Source organism: Stegodyphus dumicola, chromosome X2 (genome assembly GCF_044657685.1).
Source record: "Stegodyphus dumicola isolate Sdum_Otavi_A_Nest chromosome X2, ASM4465768v1".
NCBI lineage: Eukaryota > Metazoa > Arthropoda > Arachnida > Araneae > Eresidae > Stegodyphus > Stegodyphus dumicola.
The window spans coordinates 197,094,141-197,115,548 of record NC_140781.1 but is presented as its reverse complement, the minus strand read 5'-3'; the positions used below and the strand labels follow the sequence as shown (position 1 = coordinate 197,115,548).

General features: G+C 33.6%; 1 protein-coding gene across 1 annotated transcript in view; it reads left to right on the top strand.

Moving 5' to 3' along the window:
- Positions 1 to 21,408, top strand: part of LOC118194995 (membrane metallo-endopeptidase-like 1) — a 176,585-nt gene that overhangs the window by 33,460 nt on the left and 121,717 nt on the right. Inside the window, exons 5-9 of the mRNA XM_085809597.1 lie at positions 1,086 to 1,247; positions 1,329 to 1,406; positions 5,596 to 5,801; positions 13,731 to 13,916; positions 17,057 to 17,143. Coding sequence (XP_085665723.1) covers positions 1,086 to 1,247; positions 1,329 to 1,406; positions 5,596 to 5,801; positions 13,731 to 13,916; positions 17,057 to 17,143 — 719 coding nt within the window. The remainder of the gene's footprint in view (positions 1 to 1,085; positions 1,248 to 1,328; positions 1,407 to 5,595; positions 5,802 to 13,730; positions 13,917 to 17,056; positions 17,144 to 21,408) is intronic.

Here is a 21,408-nt window from a genome sequence, read left to right as displayed (position 1 = left end):
CCTTTAAGGTATGGGAAGACATCACACTCCAAATCTTCAAAGATATAGCTCTGGCTGTTGAGTGTGCTGGCATTGTGTATCAATTGCTTGCGAGAATAAAATCCAGTGGCACCGCAAACATAACTCCAGATAACGGACTGACAAAGCAATGCATAATGCAAGAGCCATGATGTCAGTCCCCATCGTCCCGCCAGTCTCATGTAAACCATCATTCTGTTATTCTGATTCATCTGAAAAGACAACGTTGAGTTATTCTTTTATCTTCTGTAGATAACATCGATTAGTACCTATTGACACAGATGACACAGACCCTTATTCTTGGGCTAGCTCTCTTGATGTTGCTTTGCGATCCGTCATTATCAGGCTTACTACGCGCCTTTCTTCTAGTTCGATATGTAACAAGTCTAGTACAGCCGCTCCCCCTGGCCTGTCCGTCGTTCGCACTGCTTCGATATTCTCCTAATTTTTGGCTTGATTTTATCCAACACGAGTACCAATTTTGTTGAAAGATAAGCCATAGTGCTTCCTCTGTCAAACTCAGAAATTCAGAAACCTTTTTTTATGATAAGGATTACTCAAGTTTCCTAGGCAAAGGAACAGAGGAAAGCACACACAATTTCAATACTTAAAATGGTCTATTGTTTCCCATTTTTGCAGTACTTTTAAGTGCTATTACTAACTCACATGGTTTGCATGTAAATGCATAAGCCATGTAATTCTAATCTTTACACCTGATGTTTGTGGCATGGTTTGAGCCTTCTGAGTTGAATGACTTCTTGGTCTGCTCACTTTTCAGAAAAAAAATTACATTTCATATTCATATAAGTAATTAAAAGCTTTTAAACTATTGAAAACTTAATTTTTTGTTTTAAATAAAACGTTTTATTAACTATAGTGTTTAACGTTACATTACGTTTTTTGCTAAACATAGAAGTTACGGTAATACGCTCTTGATGAATTTAGTATTTAAGGATTATTAGGAAGAAGGAATTTAGTATTTAGTATTATTTTTCTTCATAGTTCTTCAGTTTGCATAATTCTCATTCACATTTAAAAACTAAACATATTTGTTTACTCATTCAAAGGTGCCTCCATTCGTAAATCACTTGACTTGAGAGCGGATCCTTGCCATGATTTTTATGCTTACTGTTGTGGTGGATGGCTAAAAACCCACGAAGTTCCGCCTGATATGAAAAAATTCGGCGTTACTGAGCAATTAGAAAACGAAGTCCTCCTGAAGATAAATGGTGAAAAAAGTTTTGTATAAATTAAATAAATCGACTTAAATTTTGTAAGCAAAAGCAATTTTTTTCTCTTTTATGTTTAAGGTTTGTTGACTTCAAGTTACAGTTCTGGAATCGCATGGAAGAATGCTGTGAAATTTTATAATTCTTGCATGAATATGAGTAAGTTCTAAACCGTTTTGCTTTTAAGTGTAAAACCTTTCACCGTGTTTTAGAATAAACATGTACTCCGTAAATCTTTCTGAAGTAATCTGAAAACTTATAATATCTTTAAAAGACATTTAATGTGTTTTAGTGATGCTCTAAAATAGTTAATTTTGCTCATTTGGTCTTTTTTCTTCAGTTAAAGGAAGCAGAAGTTAATTTCACAAGAAATAGGTCTAATATGTTTTAACTTCAAAACTGTTCGATACTTTAAATGCTTTTGTTTTATTTGATTGAAATATAGGGTTGTTTCATTCAAGTGAAATACAGGGTTATTGAAGAATAGGATAATTTTCAATAATTTGTAAAAATTTCACCATTAGCTATATCGTACTGAAACTTGAATAGGCATGTGCATACAAATAAGAAGATTTTTTCTTAAAATTCCATGAGGAGATATAGGAATCACCATGTGTGACGAAACCCAATAAATAAAACGGCTATGTCTGCGGGGAACAAAGCGTTTTGTGTCACAGATTTCAACCGAACGAAACATATTAGCATTGTTCAATAGAAGTTTCGATTAAACTTTAAAAGCCATTTCTGAGCAGAGAATCTTTCTAGAGTTGCTATATAAAATTGAAAATATGGGTTGTTTAGTGGAAAGTCCTAGCTGATTTTTTTTGTCCTAAGGAGAAGTTGAAACTGTTCACTGCGTTTTCCTAATCAGCAAGATGAGAAAGTTTTCAGCTTGCGTTTCCACAGCCTATAGTTTGAAACGATTTGCGTAAATAGGTGAAATTCATTCTGTATAAACTTCACCTAAATGAGCTTAACCAAAATAAAAGAGTGGGAAGATTTTGAAAAGTTAAACCTTGAACCCCGAATCACATCATACTTGGAAATACTTTTCCATTGAGCTGTTGATTATGATACTAAGTTCATTTCAGATAATATATCTGTTCCCGTACTCTTTCGTATAGAATGTTCTAGAAGTGGATTAACAATGAAGAAACGGGTAGCATTGTGCATCCATACGTCCCTTAAATAAGTATCTGGTGTCACAATTTGTGTCTCGGTAAAGAACTGCAACTGTCTGATATCTTATCAATTAGTGCAACAGTGGTTCAACTATCATCTTTTGCACCGTTCTTTTGAATGCGCTAAGATTGCCTATCTGGAGTTCAAAAAGTGTACTTTTTACTTCTAAATATCATAAATAACGCCTCGAATGGACCACGAAATGTCATTATTCAGCAGTGAATCCTAGACAGAGATAGAGGAAAGTTATCCAGAATGATCGAATCCTTTTCCGCTTTTCTACATTCGAAGCCGGATCCTCATATAGCATTGAACCCAAACCATATGCATTGATTGAGCATATGAAATTCATTTTTTTTCTTAGCATATACTCAGTTGAAGTTTTCTCACAAACGCTGAATAGCAAAAGCTATAGGGTTTGCCAGTCTGGTTAATGACTGGAGAATGATGACAAAGAATTCACTATAGTGTGCGCCCCTCACTTCCGTTATTGTAGCCTAACTAAAGATTTGTAAGATATGATAAAATTAAGTATAGGAACGAGTGTTTCTTGGCTTGTAATTTAATAAAAATATTCTGAATTTTTCTTTAAATATTTCAATAAACTCTTATAATATAAAATATTTCCCAAACTTTTAAAATATGCCAAGCTATGTTCTTTAAAAACGTAAAAAACCTATCCATCTTTAGCTGTTTCTGCCGATCTACCTACTTTCTGCTTTAGGTAAAATATATGAAAAACTTATCATCACTAGAATCAAATATCGTATTAAAAGAAATGAGTTTTTAAGTGAACGTCAATATGGATTTCGCATCGGTTACAGAATGTACATGCACTCGCTAAAATGAAAGAAATAATTGATGGTAGTAAAAAATTAGTAGTTCCCACTGTTGTCTTAAGTCTAATGTTAAAAGTGCTTTTGCTATCCTTTGGTGGCCAGCAGTAGTAAAGCAGCTGAAAGAAGTACCTTAAATTTACTTGAGGTTATCATGAACTACTTGGAAAATCATGAACTGCTTATCATTTATGATAATGGAATAATAAAAAGGATACAAACAAAAGGCTGTCCTCAATTATCTTGTACTGGTCTTGTGTTATGCAGTAACATTTTTAACAAAATTTTGTGAGCTGAATGACCAAAGTATGTTACTTTGATAACTTACTCGGATGATACAATAGTTATTGTTAAAGGTAACACTACAGAGCAACTGAAAAACCATTGTAATACTATAATTAATTTATTTGACACATTCAAACTCAATGGAAAGAGAATTAAATGTGCTAAAGAATTAAAATATTTAGGTTTAATATGAGATAAAAAGCTCAGATGGATGCTACACATGCAAAATTTATAAAGCAGAAACAAAAGTTATTACAGCTTTATATTAAAAGATTTCAGGACACAAATTGGGGCTTTAACCCATTACACAGAAGTACTTACATACTTACTGTATATATACTGTACATCTGTGTATATAGTACTTAGATACAGAGAAGTACTTATATAGCATTGAGATAGAAAAGAATATCTATTGCGCAGCTACTATCTGGGCATTTCCTATGCAAAAAAAGTAAAATTTAAACATCTAATAAGCATTCAGCGCGATTTTAACCCACTTTGTGATGAACATGCTGCAGCATAGATAATATTCAACCGCACATAAGAAAACACCAATAAGTATAGTCATTAATAAAAAGACTAAAGAAACACAACCTGAACATTTATCATATTGCAATAAAATGCCTAGTATCCATACCTATGGTTCTAAAATTGTTTATAGTGTGGGATAAGCATTTGTTCTACTGAAGAATGATTCTGTTAAATATCTATGAAAAGGATATCTTGACAATGAAAACAGTATATTTTAAGCAGAAGCATTAGCTATTACTAAAACAATTGAATATATGGTAAACAATAATGTTGTTCATTCAAATATCTGTACAGCTAAGACGTCAGGTCTTTTTATAATTTCAAATTATTCACAGACATCATCATAAACTTGCAGGATTCAGCAATTATTGCGAAGTTGGAGAAGAATTCGAATTTATTGGATGAAAACTCTTGCTTGGATCACATGACAATGAGTTGGGGGACAAATGAGCAAAAGAGGCCGCTGAAAATTATGATGCGGAATATGTTCCCATTTTTTGACTTAAATCGTAATCTTAAAAAAAAATCTCTTGATTATCTCACTAAAAAAATGGCAAAAGGAATGGCAGACCAAGCAGAGTGAACAGGGCAGACGCACCTTTAACTGTCTACCAACAACTGCTATAAATCATAAAATATCGAAGTTATCAAGATACATAGCAGAACATGGTCCCTTCGCAATGTTTTGCTATAATCATGGCATTACCAATACTGATCATTGTGTATGTGAAAACACTGGATCCCCAGATCATTAAATAGTAATGAAATGTCTCTTAATAAAACTGTACCACATTAATTTTCCTGCAGCTAACGTCATTACTTTCAAAAGATTCCTTAGTAAACCTCTTTTTCTTAAAATTTGTAAAATTATGAATCTACTCTCTGCATTGGGAAATTATATTTGGCATCCGCTTAAAAATATGAATATAATAGTAGCATATGTTTCTTTAAAGTTTAATTATTTCATTTATAAACTCACATACAGTCATTTTATTTTTTGAGCATAAGGTGAAAAGGCTTTTTTAATACATGGTTAATTAATCTTAAAGGCTTAATTAAGGTTAATGAACTTTTTTTAATACAAATACATTTTATTTTTAGATTTTTAATCATCTTTCATATAAATACATTTCAACATATACACATTTAAAGTATTTATTGAAATATGGAAAATATAATTTGGTTATTAGCATTTAAAATTAATATAAAGCTATTTAATGGTGAATGTGTAACAATACAATACATGTTAATCACATGCTAAAACCGATGTCCACATTCATCGTCACTTTAACTGAACTGCTGCTGCAGATTCATTGATTCAGGTTATTGATTCAGACCACTCTACATTTTAGTATCTGATATATCTGTAAAATATTTAAAAGAATGCAGATTTTTTTAAGCAGTTTTTACCTGTATGTGAGATGGAAGAAAAATATTTGAGTTAGCAATGATAAATGTACTTCAAATTTCAGCAAATTTAATAAATTTTGAACAATATTTGTTATTATTTTCAGCTGCCATTGAAAAACGAGGTCCAGCACCATTGTTAGCTTACTTTACTCGTTTTGGTGGATGGCCTTTGTTGAACAAAGAATGGCAAGAAAAAGATTTTGATTGGATGACAGCTCTGGCAGTTATTCAATTGACCACAGGTTACGGCTATGTAATTCCTGTCATTATCGGAACAGATCCGAAAAACACATCTAGAAAACTTTTGCAGGTTCAAATTTTATACCCATATAAAGTGTATTAAAAATATGCATTGCTTATAAAATTATCTAACGAGATACTCACCTGAGAACTATTTTTATTTTTCAACATAATCCTCATAATTATTTATACTCCTGTCCCATCGTTTTATCGCTGCTTCAATACCAGCTCCGTAAAACTCTTTGGGTTGCTGTCTCAGCCACTTTATGTCTTCATCTATAAAACGTTTGCTTCCAGGATAATTTTAGTGGACCAAATGATTACTGCTTTTATTATTGTTAGATTGCACAGTATATTTCTCAGATCACTTCCTCCTACCCTCTGCGCTGCTAAGTCTGTCTCAATCTGAAAAGGATGCTCACTTCAGTTTTCATTCGAAACTTTGGAGCAGCCCTTTCGAGACATAGGAAAGAGGAGCTGTGGGAAATTTCTAAGCCCAACTTGTGCACACTTTACGCGACAAACAGTTCTTTCTATAATAAGAAACATTTTTTTATGAATATCTTTCCCAAGAAGTCCTTTTGCCCCCTCATTGAAAAAAAAAGCGAATAACAGTCTTCTTTGCTTGTCTTGTACAATCATCTAGTTCCATCGGCATTTTAAAACTAAACAGCGCTATGCGCAACTAGTACCTAATAACTAACGAAATGAATATCTTGAATTAAAACGATTCTATAACTTATTAACATACATGGAAAACAATAGTTGCTATTTTCGTATTTATCGTGCCAATTTGTGACTTTCCCTCGAAAATAAAGGCAGCATTTTCAAGGTATTTTCAATAAAACTGAACAAACATAACTGACTGAATTTTGTAAAGAATTTCGATTGTAAAATATTTGCATACACTTTCTTGACTTTTTATAAAACCTGATTGCAAAAATCTATTCTTTTTTACTTCAATGAATTATTTTTGTTAGATTCACTTGAAATGTACTGTCCTACATTTTTTATTTCCTTTCAAATCGCATTAAATGGTTATGATATTTGAGATTGCAAATGTCAAGTCATTGGAGAAGTTTTTCATTTCGAGTATATCTTTTAGACTAAATTTTCATCTTACATATTTATAAAATCCAAATAAATAATTTTATAAAATATATTACAGCACCAATGAAAAACCTATTATAAGAAGAGTAAATAAAATTTTGAAGAAAAAAGAATTGTCAATAACAAAATATTTTATTCTACTTTTAAATTCAGATAAATTTATTAACCAATAACTTGAGCAAATATTCTCAAATGTTTTCTTAAAACTAATTTAATTTGTACTAATTGAAAGATATTTGTGCTATTCTCTGAAGACTAAATTGCCTTATTCTATCTTTGCAACAATCATTATAATATCAATATCAATTTTCTAATGAACTGAAGAAAATTTTCTGTTAATTAAAAAAATCTCGAATACCTAAAATACTTCTTTTCAAACTTTAAGTTTTATTCCAAGTTCATTATAATTTACTTACACTACATTTTTCTCCCAATTCATTTAGACAGTCAGAAGTGTTTATAGAGAGCCAACCTAAAATCTGACTTGTTGAAAATTAAATGTTATGTGTGAATGTTGCAGCCTATCAAAAGGTTAGGTTTATTTTATTATGGCAAAGCACGCCAGGGATATGCGCCTAAGGGGAGAACTGTCTTCGTGGAGGACTTTTTAGGGGAAACTAATTCATATCCACACAGTACATGGGATAAAACCACAAAAAAACACACGTATCCGCTTCGTTTTTCGCCGAGATCTTCAAACACTCATCGAACTGGCAGTTTTCAGCGACTTTATCACTCGGCCGCTAGTGAGCATCGATCAACAGTCTTTAATGATTCTAATAAGATTATCCATATTCTGAGGTAAGACAAAGAAATAAATTTATTACTTCAGCACTTGCAGTTTTAAATCAGTAGATTATCTTAAAACTATCCCAAAAGGTAAAGTCCCTTTTCTCTCATAGATATATTTTTATTTGTTATTTTTCAGTGAAGGAAATATAAGTAACTTATACCGCATTTCAAAATAATTTCATCCATTTAGTATTAGTATCTCAATAATGCGCAAATTACTTCAAGTGTGCGAGTTATATCTACTGTTGATTTTTCCGATAATAATCCTATGTGCTATATCTGACTTCGAATCTAAAATTTTCTGAAGAACACAAAAACCTTCTCTAAAACTTAAAGGTTTATTTAACTGGAACTTCAACACTGATGAAAACTTAACATCATAAACGAAAACTTAACATCTTGGGCGGAAAAACTTCAAAGTGCTTTAAAGTAACAGTTATGCCGGCACGGTGAAGAACACTTTCCCCTAAAAGACAGAATCCATCTAGCCCTTTCGGCGTATATCTCCATTCGCTGAATTCAGACATCCGCTCCTACGTGTTTTGGACTTAAACGGCCAGGCTGGAACTGGAATAGGACTGGATCAGGACCGGAACAGGACTGGAACAAGAGGGGAACCGGAACAGAACTGGATCCGCAACAAGACGGGAACCGGAACAGGGCGGGAACCGGAATCTCTCATCCCCTGGCTTCTCCCCGGGCAGGTCTATTCTGACTCGAACTAAAAGGAACTGCGGTGCCACTAAGGAAAGCACCTCCTTTTATTGCCGGCGGTTGCCGTTACTACAGGCGACTATGCAAATATTTAACATCCTTCCACCTAAGGAAAAAAGAAAAAAAAGTGAACTTTCACATCAAAGTAAAACAATGCCAAAGAGCCTTAATATATCAGTCTGTCCGGCGGAGTTACAGTTCTACCAGATCGTGTTACAGGCCTGACAGATTTATCATCTATGTTGAGTTTAAGTTCAGACAACGAATCTTGTTTTTCATTCTGCAGCTTCACGGGTACATCATTTTGCGCTACCTCTAAAGGATACAGAGTTCGAACTGCTCTAAGCAAAATTCCATTTCGGGTCTTTACTCTTGCAAGCCGATTTATTCCATCAGGTCCTGGAAGTACTTCTATGACACGACCAAGTTGCCAAAAAAGTCTTTTGTCGTTACTACCGATCAAAACAATATCATCTAATTTAATAGTAACTTTCCTTTCAGCTCTTTTATGCGAAACCTTGAGAATTCCCAAATATACTTTACGAAATCTATTTTTAAATGCTTCTCGTACAGTTTGAATATACTGAAATCTTCTTTGTAAATTACTTGATTTAATACCGTATTTTATATCCCGCAAACTACTAGTTCTAATTTCTTTTAAAAAGTCGGCAGGAGTTAAAGCTTTAAATTCAGGATCGGAAGGACTTACTGTATCCGCTTCGTTTTTCGCCGAGATCTTCAAACACTCATCGAACTGGCAGTTTTCAGCGACTTTATCACTCGGCCGCTAGTGAGCATCGATCAACAGTCTTTAATGATTCTAATAAGATTATCCATATTCTGAGGTAAGACAAAGAAATAAATTTATTACTTCAGCACTTGCAGTTTTAAATCAGTAGATTATCTTAAAACTATCCCAAAAGGTAAAGTGCCTTTTCTCTCATAGATATATTTTTATTTGTTATTTTTCAGTGAAGGAAATATAAGTAACTTATACCGTATTTCAAAATAATTTCATCCATTTAGTATTAGTATCTCAATAATGCGCAAATTACTTCAAGTGTGCGAGTTATATCTACACTACTTTTTACGCTTCTTATGAAAATAAAATGGAAACGGATAAAAGGCTACCACTTGTTTCATTACAGTGTTAATTATTGCCTTGAGACGGCTAATCAATAGTTGTCTTTTAACTTCCCATTATCTTCATTTCCTGCCAGGCAAAATTGTTCGGACATTATCGGTGATCTAATGTTCCAGCCCTTCTACTATATAAAAATTTCCATTAATTATGCTATGAGGAAAAAAAATAAACCGTACTGTAATTCTTTTAATAATATCTTCATTTCAAAGCTAACAGAAACAGACACAGAACAGAGGAAATGAACATACAAAAAGAGAAAAATAAGAAAAATAAATCGTGTGTTTGAAATAAAATGGAAAGTAGCGGAATGTTAAATCATACACTCTCACTATAAGTTTTTTCCTCTGCCAATGTATGCATCTAAATTATTACAGTCATTAAAAGAACAGTTTTAGAAAACAGGGGAGCATCGTTTACACTTTTTTAATTTGTACGTCGTTTGCATTTATAAGTCGTTTATCTTGGTCCGATCCAGTCCTATTAATTTTAATTAAATTTAATTATTTATTTTATATTCGTCGCATAACTTCGACTATATGTCGTTTTTGCTTGACTACGGCATTGATTTTACATTTCGCAGTCCCACCCGCTCATGTATTTTTTCCAGAATTGCCATTGTTTCCCTCAAGCCTTTTTCCCAGAAGAAGGAAACAAAGGCTTGAGATATCAAGTCTGCTAGAAATTGAAAACTAGTTTATGAATACGGGGAATACATGGAAGGAAAAACAGATACCGCCTCTTCTTCTCAACAGGACGCTGCGTTAAGTAAACTAGGTGGAACAGTATTAACTGATACAAAATGTAATGAAAGCGAAAGGCAAAGTAAAAGATAAAATTCAAATCTTAAAAATATAATAAAAAGTTCGGTAAAAGATAAAAAAGGATCGTTAAAAGTTCTTCTCTAAAAGATAAAACTTAAATTTTAAAAGAATTTTATAAGAATACTGGTTTGACAAATTTCAGCAAGGAAAGAAACTGGCTATTCCTGTGAAAAAACTGAAAACGGTTGTTTATGATAAAAAAAATGTTGAAGAATGAGCGGAAATTTCTAGACAATCCGTTTCAAAGAAATTCGCGTTCCCCCCCCCCAAGAGGGAAAGTTTCCTGAGTTTGAAACTATTTTGCTAAAATTTTTCAGTCAGCGTCGTGCATCTAGCGAATGACCCCATGTTAATCAAGAAGCGAAAAGGAATGATATTTCAACTGAATATGAAGGAAGCTTGCTTTCAGCTGGATGGCCGCATAAATTTAAATTGTGGCAATAAAATCTCTTGTTATATAATAAATGGAGAATCAAAAAGAGTCGGTTGAAGAACTGTTCAAGAATTTATCCACCAAAATAGATGGGTATGGATTAAAATTCCTTTTTTGATGTTAATGAAACTGCTCTTTTCTTTAAACTTATGCCTGCTTTCAAAGGTAACCAGTGTCATGGAGCTAAGCAAAGTAGAGAACATATCGCTGTTTTACTCTGTGCAAATGCTGATGGTAGGGAAAAAATGACTTCTGTAATTAGAGGAAAAACACAAAAACAATGGTGCCTCAGAAATGTTAATTAACTCTGCCATAAGAATATAAAGAAAATGAGAAACCATGGATGATTATAGGCATTTTTACAGAATGGCTCAAGAAAATACACAAAACTATGAGGAATACAAAATGGGAAAGTTGTTTTCCTGTCCAACAAATTGTGCACTTGTGTAGTACAGCTTTTAGATCTGGATGTCATTAAGAATTTGAAAATGCTCTCCAGGCAAAGATCTTCAAAATATAACTGCTCGAAATGCTCAGAAAAAGTTAACGTGTCTGTGTCTATGAATATCATTTCACATGTCTGAGTTAAAATAAATCCACAAACAATTAAAAATAGCGTCATTAAAGGGAGTAGCGGCGATGAAGAAGAAATAATCCCACCTTCTTTTCAAAATGCTATCAACTGCGTTGACATGCTACAAAATTTCTTTGTGTGTAATTTCTTTGTGTATGTTGTAAATAATACAAGCGAGAAAACATTTCAAGAACTGAAATCAGTTCATAGAGCTGTGCTTAAGATTCATAATCAAAAGACACTTCAGACGATAATTAAAGACTTTTCTTTTAAAAAAAGTTAAAATTTGCTTTAAAATATTCTTGCGGAAAAAAATTTACTTGTTCAAGACGGTAATTCAAATAAAGGCACGACATTTTTTTCCAGTTTTACCGTCCGTATAGAAATTTGCATCTTATGATTTTAAAATTTTTAAATTTGTTAATTTTAAAAAATCCTTTTTATTGTTTAAAATATTAATATTAATTTAATATTTCTTTAGGTATTAATTTTATCAACGTAGTTAATATCTCAAACAGATTAAAAGTACATTAGTAAAAAATTGCGTAATATCGGTAGTAGGTTAGTAGTATCAAAATTGTGAAGCTATTATATAAAAGTTTCACATCGGAAATTAACATTTCGTTTATACTTCTTTCCTCATTTATACTTCGTTTGTCCATGGTCCTGTGAAAGATGTATAAACGGTGTTTTACTGTATATGTATGTGATGAAAATTATAATAAGGCAAATAGTTCGTAGTCAGGAAATTTTTAATGAGGAATTTCCCCCCAACTAGAAAGCGGTCGGCCACAACTCATTTCTTCGTTTATATCAGCAGTATAGGCTGTTTAAGAGAACAGACACATTATCATAATCATGTGAAATAGCTGTAAAAGATAAAAATCATCTGTTAGTTTAAATTTTACAACTTTCACGTTGCATGCTTTCTGGAACAGAAAAGAAGTAAAAATTGAAAGTGTACAAAAATTACATCTTGATAGTGCAGCCAGGGCATTGAAGAAAAAAGATTTAATTCGAAGATTAAAAATTAAACTGATTTAAGAAAGTTCCTCAGAAGATACTATTATTGCATTGTTTCATTCATTTGTTACTGATGACGTAAGTCTATGTAGGTAGGACTGAAAAAAGTATTCGCGCCTTTTTACTGTCACTTGTCATTCAGATATATTTTCTATAAAAATGAGGCATTAGATGTGAAACAGATGTACCGTAGTTAGCAATATTTAAACTATATAAGCATCAATAATTCCAGGTTAAAGATATGCTGAAATATAACGCGGCATAGCATATGGAAAAATAAAGGGGGGAATTTCCTATTTCAAAATACCCCTTAAAATTGCAAAAAGGGTAAAATTTAACTTTATATTTTTATCTTACATATTCCAAAACTAAATTTACATCTTAACTGTACGTTATATCACTGAAGAAGTACATCTACTTTGGACGCAAATAAAATACATCGATAGTAGAAAAATATAGAATAATAGAATGTAATTCAACTGACTGAAACTGAATCCAACCATGAAAAGCAAAAGTTTGTAAACATCTTAATTCCGATAGTCAAGTTTTAAAATTTATGAGGTATGAGATGTTAATTAATCAGTTATTTTGTGTTTTGGATCTGTACTGTCACTTTTCCCCTTCCGTTTTCCCGCCAGAATGCATATTTAGTTCGCGTGTATTTAAAGTTAGGTTTTTTAGATTGTAAGACAGAGTGTATTCTGCTTCTCGTTGCTATCTTAGATAAGCGTTCTTGTCTTCGGCCTTGCATTATAATTGCCGATAATTGAATTCCCCGCCGGTTACGCTTTGAGCCAACTTCTCGTTAAATTGATTGTGTAGCCTTGAGCTACTAGTTTATTTGAATTTAAATTTTGCATTTGACTAATTGTAAACTGAAGTTATCTCGCCACAAGTGTTTGACTGAATTGTAAGCACAAGACGTGCCTTCTGCTCTTATTTAGATTTTTTAAACTCTTTCCAAGCTTCAGTTGTTATTTTGCGATAATTCGCTTACGTCTACCAAGAGGTTAGATACTCTGGATGATAGCCAAGCATATTAAACACTACAAATTTAATTACATAAAAATAATATATGCTTGTTTTCTTGTTAGGTACCTCTCAGCAACTAAAAATGTACTAAGAAATTTATCTCTTTTATAACTTTCCTAAATCCTACTTTTATAATTTGTGTATGATTGACTCAGCGGAGCATTGACACAATTCTAAAATGTGCGAATAAGTCTGTGAAAGGAAAGGTGGGGGAAAACGATTTTTAAAAAAAGACTCATTTTACTTTGTTATGGTTAGTTTTATCAATACTTATTTATATATTTAATAGTAATCTCAGTGCAGCTGGAATAATATTCTCTGATACTTCCATAATCTTATTTCTTTTCTTTTTTTAGTTAGATCAGCCGAATTTATTGTTTTCAGAAGAAATTCTACGGCAACCAAACAGTGAATCTTCCAAGAGCCAGTTACAGAAATTTCAGAAATTCTTCACTAAAATAACTATGTTGCTGGGAGCAGATATTTCCACTATCAGCGAGTACTTTAACAGCCTACTTGAATTTGAAATTAAGTTATTTGAGGTATTTAAACTCTTAGAATAATATTAGACTGGTTCATTGTATAACTGTCTTTAACCACACCTATTAGTATTTTATTTTATAGTATGCAATGGAATAAAAATTATCTTAGCATGCAAAAAAAATGATGGTTTTTCACGAAGTAATAATTAATCTAATTTATTATTTCAGACAATGTTTTGTTTGTTTGTTTGTTTGTGTGATTACGGCAAAGTTTCGTGGCTTATCTGCCTATGTTTCAGACAATGAGCAAACGGAGGGCCTCATTAGCATTATCCAAACCAACTTGATCAACCTGTTTCTGAAATGCAGGATTTGATTTCAATGTTCATCGAAATAAAACAGTTTTCGACGACATCAATAACATTTGGAAAAATCTTCGAGGTGGAGAATTTTTTTATTTATTTATTTATTACGTGCTCCGTCATTAGGCATTACACGGAAAGGGAGAGATGCCTCGTGGAGGACTTTCTAAAGAAAACGGGATCGTATCCACATTACACTTGGGGGAAAACCACGAAGATGCCCATGCAGCTAACCCGCTCACTGGAACTCAAAAACAGAACAGATAGGCTATGCCATCCAAAAAATTTAAATCTTCCAATTTAAATATTCTGGAATTGTTGCTAAAACAGAGAAAGGACGAAGTTGTAGAAAGAACTGAATCGCAAACTGGGTTTCTCTTTTCATGATTTCCCATTGCAACGGGAATTCAATTGTTAGACAGCTAAATTAAAGCTCGCGGCCGGCACTGAAAAATTTTTCGCGGCAACACAAAGGAATTTTAATGCGAAAAGCCTTTATGCCAGAAATTTAATGTTTTGTGTTTCACCGAATGACGACAAAAAATTTCCGGCGCGAACCAGTGCTAAGAGCATTAGAACTTGTGAATATTGTAAGATGGTTTTCCTTTCAGTGACTAGCCGATGTTCACTTTACTTTGGATTCCTAAAAGTATTAACGATTCCTAAAGTATTAAAAGTATCTGCATCTGAAGTGAGCCAATTGCACGAAATAAAGTTAAGACAATTACAGCTGTAAACGAATGCTATGTTTGAGGGAAGAATAATAATCAATGAGCGTATTCTCTCTGCATTTGTTCCACAGAGGATCTGTTTCTACCCGGACATATAGAGATGAGATCTTACGAGCTCGAATAAGATATTTTAAAGGTGAATGTGAATCTAGCCTCCTTTTTTTTTTTTTTTTTTTTTTTTTTTTCATGGATAATACCGCTTGTGAAGACACAGAAATAACTCTGGTTAATGTATTTCTCGAAACTGAAAGCATTATATGAATATATTAGCCAGACAAATCTCCTAATTTTAATCCGATGAACAATTCATGTGATTCTCTCAAAAGGACTACTGCATGATAAAACTTTCCTGCTAAAGATCTCAGTGCGATGAAGAGAATATTGGTTCACAATGTGGAGATTATTTCCCAAATTTTAAATAACCATCTCACTGAGAGTATGAAGTCTCGTTGTGATATATATTAGAGGAGATCACATTCTCTATTAATAACAGAAGGATCTTTGTTTTTCGAGGCCTTCATCTTTTACAAATTTCCTTTAAATGCATCTTTCGTGACATTCATATTTTACTAAATTTCCTTTACATGCATCTTTCGTGGTATTCTTCTTTTCCTAAATTTTATTTATATACATCTGGCTTGGCATTTATATTACATTTAAGTTTGTATTTATATCTATAATGTTAATCTCTAATTAATTACCTGTTAATTTCTATGCTGTTGATTTACTTTTATCAGCTGTTATTGAGAAAACAATTTTTCGTGATAATGAAGATGTTTAGTACGTCCGAAGAAATTGAAAAGTTTGCAATAAGGTCAATATCATTTTAATTGTATTTTGTATTTGGGAAGGAGTTGTACTTCATAAATATGCTACGCCAGGCCAAACAGTTACTAAGAACTACTACTTGGATGTTTTTCCCTGGTTGCAAAAATGCAAAACGAGGGAAAGGCCTGATGATATCAACTGATGATACGCAGCTTCATTGCGACAATGTGCTCGTCATTTCTTTACATTTTGTATACCAAATTTGTAGCTCAATGACTCCTGGCTGCTCTCATAAATATAAATAACATTTGAAAGGAAACACATTCTAGACCGTCATTGCGATTGAGGGGAGTTTATGTAGTTATTCGCAATTCGTGTGTAAGAGACCAAGCTGCTTATTCTGAAAGAGAATCTTTTGGGGGATAATTGTTATTGTAATTTTCTGAGTTCTATGTCTATATTTTCTCAACAGACCTCGTACAGTCAATAATTCTACAAATCTTTAGGGTCAAAATAAGTGACTGTCAATTTAGAGTTGGAATCTTTATTCATAACAAGTGCTGTAGAGCATATTTTTATGTTTTTAATTTGATATAGTCAAATAACTAAAATTTGAGATCCAAAAAGTAGTACGAAGACAGCATTTATACTGGAGCCAAAATATTACAAAATTCGTAGCAATGTATGATTTTGTGGTCATAGATGAGTAAATGAACTATATATGCCCAAATGTTCAATCAAACAAAAAAACAGCTCAACAAAATATCAAACACAATTTGATTCTGATATCGTTTATGTCTTATTGAACAAAGGTTTGAGAAACATAAAATGCACCGAAATTTGAGTGTTATAATTCGTGATATATCTTATCCTTTTTTTATTCCTAATATCTTGTAAATATTAACAGCTTCTAATTTTCTTTTACCCAAACCCTCGACGTTGAGCTATCGAAATATGTGCATTTGTCTTCTGAATAGTTTAAGATCCCAAGGACAAGAATTAAGTCCTTAATTTTGCAAGAAATCTTTGTTCCTGTATAGCCGCTCTTCTTCGCAATGCTTGTAAGTTTATAAAATTTTCTTATAGAGTTATAATTATGACTACTTATTTTCAGCAATAAAAAATATGTGAATATGTTCAGGATTTTGTGTGTTATCAGAAGAAACTGAACAACGGTTATATTTCAGAGATGCTGTATTAGAACTGTCAGTAGCTACATATTAGTCTTTAGTTAAAATATATCAGACAAATAAAGGTAACATATCAATGACTAAGACTATATAAAGATTCTTACCAAATAAATACACGTTTTTAAAAAAGCCTGTTTTCTCTTTCATAGATGATGAGCCCAGAGGAGAATATGAAAAATATCAGCTACTGGTATAACACCATGACTGTAGGAGATTTACAGCGTAAAATTCCAGAAGTAATTAATTTTTTTGTTTTTTAATATTCTGAAATCATTATCTAAATATTAGTAATTCTTCAAACAAATAAATATTTTAAAAAGTCCTTATAAAACAGCTTTTCAATAGCTAATTTACAGAAAACTTATTTGTTTCAAATAGTCCCATTTTAAGACATCTTAAAACAGCATATTTCCAAACTGAAAATGTTCTCTAATACGAAAGACATTAAGTTTTAAGCCTAAGTATGAAGTAATACTTACGGGAAGAGGAAGTATGGTGAAATGATTAAGTCATCCTTTGGAAATATAAAAAAGAAAGCACACACAGTAGATGTTACACTATCTACTAATAAGTACTTGGACATCCATGCAAATGCCGATATCTGCAGTCCTGATATAGGTCACGAACTCCACCATTAAATATCTTGTAGGAAACAGCCCTGGCATTGGTGGCATGCCAAGATGTCGCAAAATGCAAAGTTATCTGATTTCGAAAAAGGTATAATCGTTCGGTATCACAAAAATGGCCGATCCTTAAGGGACATATCTAGTGAGGTGAATTACCCAAATTCAACAATGGCTTATGTGACTCAAAAGTGAAAGATGAGCAGTGATTATCGGAATGCACTTCGAGTTGGCAGACCAGCGAAACTGTGAAAGAGGGACCGACGGGTGCTGTCCAAAGAAATTCGGAATAACCGCAGCCAACTACCGATGGCCCACATACTCCAAGATTTTCAACAGGCAACTGGGAGTGTTGTTTCGATGAATACCATCCGTAAGCAAGCACATCTACTTGGTTTTCATAGTCCTGCTGCTGCCCATAAACTTTGATCAAAAGGTCCAACGCGCTGCTCGTTTAATGCGGTGCAAAGCATGTCGAAAGTGGACCATAGATCAGCTGAAACGGTTGCAGCCGAAAACATCGCGGCAAAAACATCGCAGACGAAAACGTCGCGGAGAAAACAACGCAAGGCGAGAACATCGTGCTACAAAACATCGTGGGAGAAAACATCGCAAAGAGAAAACATCGCAGTTCTCAAACATTGTGGTACAAAACATCGTCGTCGAAAATAAAGCGGTTCAAAAACTTCGCAATTTAAAAACATCGTCGTCGAAAATATCGTGATAAAAAATAAAGTATCTACAAATCATCGCATGACGATAACATCGCAGACATGCTTTAATAATTGTAAATGGATATTCCCATAATGATTCGTGAGTGCAAGATGGAAAGAAGGATAATTTTTACTTTCATATTTTTTATTAATTAATACATTTTTGCTGAGAAAATAAAAAGGAAACTTAAGCATAGAAAATTAATGCAACTTATAGCACTTAATAGAATTTTAAACCGACATAGTTAACTAACAAAGGCCATTAATAAATCATTTTTATAAAGTTTTTACTGGTAATTTTTCATGAAAAGTATAATCTATAAGTTGCATTTAATTTTCTATGTTTAAGTTTCCTTCTTACTTTTTCAGCAAAAATTTATTAGTTAATAAAAAAATGTGAAAGTAAAAATTATCCTTCTTTACACCTTGTGCTCACAAATCATTATGGGAATATCCATTTATAATTATTAAAATCTGAAAAAAAAGCATGTCTGCGATGTTATCGTCATGCGATGATTTATAGATACTTTATTTTTACCACGATATTTTCGGCGACGATGTTTTTAAACTGCGAAGTTTTTGAACCGCTTTATTTTCGACGACGATGTTTCCTCCCACGATGTTTTGTAGCACGGCGTTTTCGCCTTGCGTTGTTTTCTCCGCGACGTTTTCGTCCGCGATGTTTTTGCCGAGATGTTATCGGCGAACACCGCTGAAACGGATTGTCTAGGGCGGTTAAGCAAGGTTCATCCTATACCTTTTGGATGGCAAGGTCTGGGTCTGGCGCCTGCCTGGCTAACGCCCCCTGTCAGAATGTACGGTGCTCACAGTAAAGTTCAGCGGAGGTGGAATTATGGTCTGGAGAGGTTTCTCCTGGTATGGGGGGGGCACTTCCCTTAGTCCAAATTCATGGTAAACGAAACACCGACGTCTACTGCACTATTTTGGATGATAGTGTGCTTCCCACGTTGTGGCAGTTTTACGGGTTGGACCCATATTTCTTTCAGGAAGACATCGCCAGTGTCATGTTGCGAGGTCCACTATGGACTGATATGATGCAAACGGGGATAACCAAATGGGCTGACCTGCCCAAAGCTCAGACCTGAACGCGATCCAGAACCTCTAGGACGAGTTGGATCGTTGAATTAAGGGGTGCAACAACCGTCTAATATTGGTGAATGAATTCGCATGTTTCCTTCAAACCAAGTGGAAGAACATTCCAATAGCCGTTATGCAAGAACTTGTAGGAAGCATGCCCCGGAGGGTTGAGGGTGCAATTGCCGCTAGTGGAGGCCCTATCAACTACTGAATTTGAATACATTTGTTTTTCTTTTCTATCACAGCTGTCAAAATCCTTATTCCTATATAGTGTATTATTTGGTTTTTAAAGCTCCTTAAAGGTTTTGACTGAATGATGTGTTTTGATGTTGAAATTATCAAATTATCATACATAGTTCTGTAATGGCGCAATCCATAAAGAGACTATGGTGGTGACGTAAAGTGTGCCAGCAGTGTCGGGCTGTGTCTCAGATAACATCACAACATTATATAATTAAGTTCTTCGCAGAAGAGTGTATAACTCCGGCACAAATTCCTAAACGCAAAGTGCAGTCTTTAGAAATACATTACTTTCTTATGTCCCCGGTCAAAAAATGTACTACCATGTTTCGTCACTCGAAGATAATCCCAGACTTCAATGTAGATGTGACCACCGAAGAGCAGTTTGCTACAGTTGAAGATTACGTGGTGTAAAATAGACGAGCATTAGTTTTTCAGGTTGTTACAGATATGAATAACAAAGTTAGTTCAGCGGAAAAAATCCTATATGAAAAGATGGGAATGTCGAAGGTATGCATTAGATGGGTATTCAGAATTTGGTTAAATGTTCGCGAGAATTGCTTTACATGATACACACGATAAAATCTTTATTCATAGCTAATGCCAAGCAATGAAATATGACATCACTACTGTGACTCAGAAATGAAATAGTACTGCGTGAAAGCACAGTGGATCTCCGCGCCGCCCCCCCCAATTCAGAACCCAAACATTATCCAGAAAGATTTAGAGCACCATTTTTAATGAAGAGAAACCACCTCCTATTGAGTATGTTCCAAATAATACTACAATAATAGGAGTTTGTTATTTTAACCTATTCGCTGAACTCCACCAAGCCCATGAAAGTAAAATGCTGTGGCAAACTCAGCAAAAAAGCTTTGCTTTTGCATCACAACATGCCAGTACAAAACGACTCAGATGTCTCAGATTGCTATTCAGCAATGCCAATCGAATATACTGGATAGAGGTATTTCCTCTTCTCCTGCCTCCACCGTATTCACCAGACCTGCTCTTAATAACTTCGTTTTGCTTCAAAGCCTGAAGCAGAATTTGGTGGTTCACTTTACAGTGACGTTGATAATTTGCAAAATGCCGTTTAGAAGTAATTTAAGGGCTGTGAAAAAAGTGTTTTTTGTTGGTATCGCATAACCAGTCACTGTGCTAAATGTATTGAAGTCAAAAGTAAATATACAGAAACAGAGAAAGTTTTTAAGTGTTTAGCTTGTAAGATATATTTTAATTTTATAACAGTTATTTTAATTTAGTGAACCTTTCCTATCTTGCCTCGTTTTAACTTACAAGTCCCTACCAGAAGGAGTCTTTAGAATCACGTTGAATGCAAATGAGGAAGAGATAGTATTAGAGGAATATTCAACTGACTTCAAGGAAGAGAGCTAGGAATCCTGAGTAGCGCGCGTTTACCTTCGGGCTATGTCTCTCTCAGCAGCTGTTACGCTCGGCCGTATTATTACGTGCCTTTTGATAGTTCGCCGGCTAGCTCAGATTACACGCCAACTACATTAGAGTTGTGTTAGCTTCGGCTAAATCTCTTAGTTAGATATAGTTAATTCTTATTTCTTACTTTTTAAGCTCAATTTGGGGTTTTGCTGTAAGCCCGAAGAAAGGGGCCGACTATTAATCTATTTTGAGTGAATAAAGGGTAATTAACCCTTCTTGAGTTTACGATCTCTGTCCTTTGAACTAAGCGATAATTCGCTTAGCAGTTCACTAGGTTCCTCTACACTTCATTTAGCAGAACAAAAGTGAGGAACCCTATAACCTTGTATAAATATACATAAGGCTTAAAACTTATTGAATGTTCCCTGTGAA